At 35.1% G+C, this 7,872-nt stretch overlaps 1 protein-coding gene across 1 annotated transcript; it reads left to right on the top strand.

Annotated features, from left to right (window-relative positions):
• Nucleotides 1–1,713: 1,713 nt before the first annotated feature.
• Nucleotides 1,714–3,309, top strand: LOC148253452 (casein kinase 1-like protein 3). Its single transcript, XM_088223377.1, has 2 exons — nt 1,714–1,875; nt 2,998–3,309. Exons 1-2 carry the CDS (start codon nt 1,714–1,716, stop codon nt 3,307–3,309), a joined length of 474 nt encoding a protein of 157 aa, XP_088079503.1.
• The last annotated feature ends 4,563 nt before the right edge of the window (nt 3,310–7,872 follow it).

Here is a 7,872-nt window from a genome sequence, read left to right as displayed (position 1 = left end):
GTAGTTAAAGGATGCACAAAAATTAGGTGTTGATTATTCTGACACGTTTTCTCCTGTTGCTAGATTATATTCAGTAAAAATATAGTCTGAGTTCTATATTTTTATGACTGTTGGTACTTAATTATAATCAAATCAAAGATATAATCATATTCATATCCTTCATCAACAAACTCGAATTGATATAGTATAGTCACGAAGCAAGCACTTTAAGAATCCATAATCAGATCACTGATAAAGTGTTAATGAATGGAAATAATTAAAGTATGATACAAACTCCACAAGATGTGATTTGCATAGAACCTCAATAGGAGTCCATTTTTTCTCACAAATTTTGTTATATTTTTGCTTCTTTGTTGCAGCTTTAAGACCCTACCATGGAAGACTTCCTATAAGAAAATTAACAAATAAATATCTAAGTGATTCTAGATCATCTCGATGACTTTGCTCAATTCTAATTAAGTTCTTGTTTTCCTTATATGGGATATAGTTGTTAGTTGCAGTGTCTCGGTATCTTTTGGCGAGCTCCAAAGTAATTATGTATACCTGATTTGTTTTCTATCTAAGACCTGTACACCATATGTTACTTGTCTAGAATGCGTTTGTCATTAGTAAACATCAATATAGATGACACCGTAAACATTTATATAGGCGATTATTACATGAACAAGTTTACTAGAATGACGTTATAATTAAATTATTGCATTAAGTTTTTACCACATATCAAACAACAATCTAAATATAATAATCATGAATAATTATTTTTTCGTGTTAGCTCTAACATTGATGATTTATGCAAACACAATTATGCTTTAATATTAATGTAAACAAATCATTTTCCATTGCTTTCATTAGACTAATCATTATGTTATCATTAACTTGAATGGTAGTTAGAAATTTATTATTGCTAGGAAAAAAAATAGTTATTCAATAACAATACATTTTGGTCATCTATGAAAATCAATGACCATTATAATATTGGAAAATGAGTGTTTGAAAAATAAGATTAATCTAATATATACAAATTATATGAATTTTGACATGGTTCATACCTTAGATTATATATGTGTTAAGTAATAGAAATACATAAGAGTTATATTTTTTAAGTAACAACTAAGACAAGAAATAAAATAGTTTCTTAAAAAAGATTATGTTTTACACATAAAAATGTTATCCTGAAAATATTAGAACCTAGAGTATTGCTAAGCACACTTTGACCTTACTACCATTTCACGAGAATGAGAGGGCATGAGGTAGGAGCATTAAGGCAAAAAGAGTATTGGGGATGATGGTTAGGAGAAGTGTTATATGCAACAAGCTTAGAATGACTAGTTGACGAAGGCTATTATAGAAGCTTGATTGGATGTTATTGTATCTTATTGCAATAAGTCTAATGTCTAATGATAAAGTTGGTAAAAATCAAACCTACTTTATTTTCATTAATCATATTTTAGTGTGCTAGAGAAATAAAAAAAAGAAGAAAAAAAGAAGGATTTTTACTTACTCACAACATTCAGATTCTCTTCTACCCTTTAAGTCTTTCTCTTTTGAACTTTTTTCTTTTCAATTGTTCCCTCTCTCTCTCTCTCTAGGATTTCAGTCTATTTGTCTCCTTGGTTACATATTAGAAAGTAGAGTCATAGCAAAAAATCATTTTTTTTTCGTCAGTCTATCAAATCTTAAAAAAAAAAACATTTCAATAAAAATATGTTGTAGATGAATAGTGAAAACCCAAGATCCTCTTGCATGATTTCTTTCGGTAATTTCAGACATGGAATCGGTGATAAATACAAGATCCACTACAAGGTCGACAGTGGATCCTTGGGCAAAATCTTTCTTGCTATGCACTTTGATATGTTTAAGATTGTTGTTGTTAAGGTTGAAAAAAATAAAACAAAGCATCAACAAGTGTTGTATAAAGCTAAGTTATACAATATTCTTCAAAGAGGAACTAGAATTCTCATAATAAAATGGTCTAGCATTGATTGGGAGGATAAATTCTTTGTCCTTGTGTTCTTGGGCCAAGTCTTGAGGATTTGTTTATTTATTATCGGAGGAAATTCTCATTGAAGATAATGTTAATTATATGAATTTAATAGTGTACATATTATATTTATCATATAACAATAAATTTTATAAATTTTCCACAGTTTTACTAGAGCTTTATCATTTTGATGCTTTTGATTATCCAAATGAAAGACATAAATATTCATTATGTTTATCATAGAGATATGATCATGTCATTAATCAAGTTTGAAAGTTCTCATTGGATAATGAGTTTATTAAATTGGCCTATATAGATTCTTGGCACAAAAATTTATTTTTTTGTCAATCATACAATCTATCATATTGTGATATAAACTAGTCATTCCACTTGAGATGATGACATTCACTTTATGTGTTCTACTATGTCCATTACTATTAATTTATTACCAGTCTTATGTCATATAAAGAGAAGTTTGTATTTGATTTACTTTTAAAATTTAAATTTTATGTATAGTTTAAACTCATGAAGGTGAATCACCACAGATGAAATAAAATTTGTAAGTACAATTTTTTTTTTTAATTTCAAAACAAATGAAGCTTTAGATATACAGTGAAAAACTTATGAAATTTGGATTATATACTTTAGTTATTAGTTTTCACCTTTGCATTTCTCCACTCTCTTCTCTTTTCAAGACAAAAAAATAAAAAACCTAAAACACCCTCTCTCTCTCTCTCTCTCTTTCTTTTTATGTTGTTCTAGTTTATCTGTCTCCTTAGTTATATATTAGAAAGCAAAGCCAGAGAAAAAAGTCATTTTTCTTCTTCAATTTACCAATTTTTTTTTTTAATTTCAACAAAAAGAAGTTCTAGATAAACAGTAAAAACCCAAGATCCTCTTGCATGATTTGTTCTAGCTAATTAATCGTGGATATTGAACGCATCATCGGTGGTAAAAACAAGCTCCGACACAAGACTGACAATGGATCCTTGGGCAAAAGCTTTCTTGCTACGCAGATCGGTATGTTCAAAATCATTGGTGCTAATATTGAAAACAATAAAACGAAGCATCCGCAAGTTATGTACGAAGTTAAGTTTTACATTGTCCTTGCCCTTGATGTTCTTGAGGATTTTTCAATGAAGAGAGTGGTAATGTTGGGTTTGGGTGTTGGATGGAAAGCCAATCAGGTGTACATTATTGATTTTGAGTTGGCTAAAATATACAGGGATGCCACAACTAATCGCCATATCCCATACAGGGAAAACAAGAAGTTAATTGGAATTCACCTTGATTTTTTCTCTTTTTATTTTGGCACAAAGCATAGCTAAATGGCCCTTGGAACTCTTCCATGCACACGTTCTATGAAACCATCACCTCTCCTCATGTTTATTTGACTCTCTTGACTTGGGTCTTTAAAGCCTAAAGTTTTCCCCTATTATGCTAACTTAACCCTAGGATCCTTTTTTGCTTTTAGGTGAAAAAAAAGCTGTGGGGATCCTTATTAAAGCCTTAAAACATCGTCAGTTTAAGCAACAAAGGAAAACATTTGGGCTAGTTTGGTGTTATGATTCTGTAATAGGTTGGCTTAGAATTTAATTTAAGAGCTGGGCTGTGACATTCCCAATGTAAACTAAGGCATCAGGATGCTAGATATAGAAACAGATTACGAGTGAATGATAAAAATTGTATGTAGCGAAGCAAATTATTACAAATCCCTTACCAAAATATATGAGTTCCAATTACACGTATATATAACTGATGCCAGAAGTAGCAACAAAATACAAAATATCAAAATACAAAAGGGCCACTTCTTTCACTATGCGATTGGACTCATCAGAGTGCGGGACAAGTCATGCACTCAAGGTTTGTGGATCTATAGGATCCTCATAGACTTCAAGAGGTAGGTCAGCGATCAGTTCCTCATTGTCTTCCTCATCTGGGGGAGGCATGAAAGGGGGAGTTTTATATGCTCAGTAAGGAAAATAGTATTTAAATAACATCGTAAGATTTTAAAAGTGAATAATTATATCATTAACACTTACCATTAGGGCATGTTAGGGTCCTTTATTATTTTACGAAAATAATTTTATTTATTAAAGAAAATATCATATTCAATATAACATAATCGCAACAATCAAATTAAACATCATACTTAACAATAAGGAAAATCAAATAAATAATGAAATGCTCAGATTTTTGTGTCATACTTCGCGAAGTTATTCTAACTTCCATCTCTGAGAACAAATACAGATTTCTAACTACCCATGTGGAATAATCATATCAGATATATAATGACAATTTGCTCAGACACATTTCGGACTTACAAACCATGGTATAATCTATGATCACAGTTGTACCAACCACAATGGTCCTATCAGATATTTTATAGCCACAATAGTACTTAGCCAAAGGTGACCCGTAGTAGATATTTGCATCATCGCTCTCGTTAGATGGTACACCGTCATCCACAGGGAGCGGTCCTCTCATTTCTTTCCAGACCAGATGGAGGAGGGAGAAACAGGAACCTCTCAAAGATAAAAAGTCTAACAAGATATTTGATGCATTATGCATATCAATACAGATACATTTATTTTTTGAACCATTTGAGGTTCATTCCCTTTCTCTTTTTCCTTTTTTTTAATATATTTTTTAGACAATTATCACCATATTCATGTTGTTTAATTTACATGCAAATCATCAGGTGCCTATAAAATCACATAGCATGCTTGAAATCAAGAACATATCACTTTATTGGAACTATTAAACATAAATAATGCAAAACACAAAACACAAACTTCATAATTTTTTGATTATCTAGAAATGCTCCTTAAGATGTTTAAGAAAATACTAAATTTCTTACCGAAACCTTGAAGTTTTCCTACACCTTTCTTATTTTTTTCCTCTCCTTCTCTCTTGAGATCACTCCGTCTCTCTCCGAGCTTTTGGAGGATAGAAGAACGAAATAAAAGTGATGACGAAAATGGAAGAAAGGGATCCCTATTTATGAAAAATGGGGACTGTTGGATTTACACCAATTGACGAATTCTGGTGAGGATAGAGAAAGTTGAGTGGAAGATGAGTGATTTGATGCGATACAACGACGGTGTAAAAAATAGAAGAAGAATCCTCAACCAACGGTGGCTCTTTACCAAAGGCAACGATAGCACAATATCCGAGGCCTATGGCGCGAACGTCACGCACACAGGGCATACAACACTTGGCCCTATCCGCGTGCAATGTGACGCGAACAGACTGTCCTGTCTAATCGCGATGGGATGCACGTGCAGATAGGCTTGAGCCCCCCGCAGATGGGATGTTTGCATAGTGTGCATGTCTTCTACTAGCCACACATGCATGTACTTGCACAGTTTGCAGTGCCGCGCGGACGAGCCTTTCCCATAGGCATTTTTCTGTGGGATTTTGCCCCTTTTTCCTGTTTTTCTCTTGAAAATCATTTTTAATGAAAAAAAATAATAAAAATAATAGTAAATAAAAATTAAGTAAACATAAAAATAAATAAAATAATAAAATTTAAATTATAAATTTAAATCACGAAACACGATAAATTTAAATGAGTTCAAGTGGCTTTAAGGTATGAATAAATAGGGGTTTCCAGGTACAACTTTAGCGCGATGGTGAGTGGAGTGTTGCATTCCCCCCTCCTTAAAAAATTTGATCCCCCAAATTTATTTTGAGTAGGTCTATAAACTTCTCTCTCATCTCGCTTCCAACTCCCACGTTGATTCTTCCAGAGTGGGGTGCTGCCACTTCACCTTCACCATGGGTGGTCCTTTTGTTGCGTAAGACTTTGTCGGTCCAATCAAAAATTTTCATGAGGAGTTTCTCGTAAGTCATATCAGCTTGCACCTGCGTCTCATCATGAGGAATGATATGAGAAGGGTCAGGGTGGTACCTTTTGAGCATGGAGACGTGAAAAACATCTTGTAGACCCGTAAAGTCTTGAAGCAGAGTAAGGCAGTACGCTTCGGGTCCAATACGCCCCACGATTCGAAAAGGTCCCACATAACAAGGGCTCAACTTCCTTCTTTTCCCAAACTGCATTTTTTCCTTATAGGAGAAAATCTTGAGGAAGACTTGGTCTCCAACAGCGAATTCTAGAGGTCTTCTACGATTATCAGTGTAACTCTTCTGGTGACTTTGGGTAATAGCCAAGTTCCTATAGATGACTGTAACATTCTTAACAGTCTTATGGATAAAATTTGGTCCTAAATGACACTAGTTTCAAACTTCACTCCAGTAAGTGGAAGAACGACAGGGCCTCCCTTACAGGGGCTTCATACAGAGCCATGCCGATGCTGGAGTGATGATTATTATTATAAACAAATTCACATAGGAGAAGATACTCATACTAGTTATCATCAAAGTTGAGAGTGCAAGAACCGCAACATGTCTTCCAATGTCTGGATAGTTCTTTCAGACTGATCATCAGTTTGAGGATGATAAGCAGTGCTGAAGTACAATCCAAACTCAAGCGTTTCTAGAAAGCTGTCCCAAAAGTGGGAGGTGAATCGAGGATCTTGATCAGCTACAATGGATGAGAAAACAACATCGAGCCGAATGATTTCATCGATATAATGGTGGGTTAATCTGTTGGTGGAATAGGTGGTCTTGATGGGCATAAAATGGGCGGTCTTGGTTAGTCTATCAACGATGACCCAAATAGCATTCTGGTAGAACAAGTCCTGGGTAGGCTGGTGACAAAATCCATGGTTACATGCTCTCACTTTCATTACGGAATCGGGAGGCCTTGTAACAAATTGCTAGGTCTCTAGTGTTCTGCCTTAATTCACTGGCAAGTATGGCATCGGGAGACGTAGTCAACAATATCCTTGTTCATTCTCAGTCACCATTATTGGCACTTCAGGTCCCAGTACATCTTGGTACTTCCAGGTTAGATGGACAGTTTGGAGGCATAGACAACCTTGAGAACATCCATTCTGATAGCAACAGGGACCCAAATTCCATCCTGAAATCCACACAACCCATCATTTGAGAGTCTAAAGTCAGAAAACTCGTCAAAAGAGAACTTATTTAAATTTTCAGTGATTTCTTGGTATCTGGACTGAGCTTCCCAAATCTTCATGAAAAGATCAGGCAAATCTTGAATCTGAGCGAGATCGGCACCATTGCCATAATGGTTGAGGCAGAGTGCCTGCACAACATCTACTAACTTCCAATTGGAGGCCATGGTTTGGGCCAACACAGTAGACTCCTTTTAGCTCAGCGCATTAGTGATTACATTCCTTCTACCGGGGTGGTAAATGATCTTGTAGTCGTAGTCCTTCAGGAGGTCCATCCAACATCTCTGTCTCATGTTCAAATCCCTCTACGAGAAAATGTACTTCAAAAAAGGTCTTAGGCAGTCTGATGATAAAATCTATGGTTACATGCTCCTACTTCTATTCCAAAATCGAGAGGCCCTGTAACAAACCGCCAGGTCTCTGGTATTCTGCCTTAACTCGGCGGTCTCTGGTGTTCTGCCTTAACTCACTGACAAGTGAGACATTAGGAGACGTAGTCAACAATGTCTTTCTTCATTCCCAGCCACCAGTATTGACGCCTCAAGTCCTGGTACATCTTGGTACTCCTAGGGTGGATGGATAGTTTGGAGACATGGGTAACCTTGAGAACATCTGTCCTAACAGCGATAGGGACTAAAATTCAGTCCTGAAATCTACAAAACCCATCATCTGCGAGTCTGAAATCAAAAAACTCATCATAAGAGAACTTACTCAAATATTTGGTGATTTCTTGGTCTATAGACTGAGCTTCCCAAATCTTCATGAAAAGATTAGACAAAAATCGGACCTGAGCGAGATAGATACCATTGCCATAGTGGTTGAGGTGGAGTGCCTACATAACATCTACTA

This window comes from Carica papaya, chromosome 6, assembly GCF_054855325.1.
Source record: "Carica papaya isolate Zhongbai chromosome 6, ASM5485532v1, whole genome shotgun sequence".
NCBI classification, from domain to species: Eukaryota; Viridiplantae; Streptophyta; class Magnoliopsida; order Brassicales; family Caricaceae; genus Carica; species Carica papaya.
This window is presented reverse-complemented; position numbering and strand designations above follow the sequence as displayed.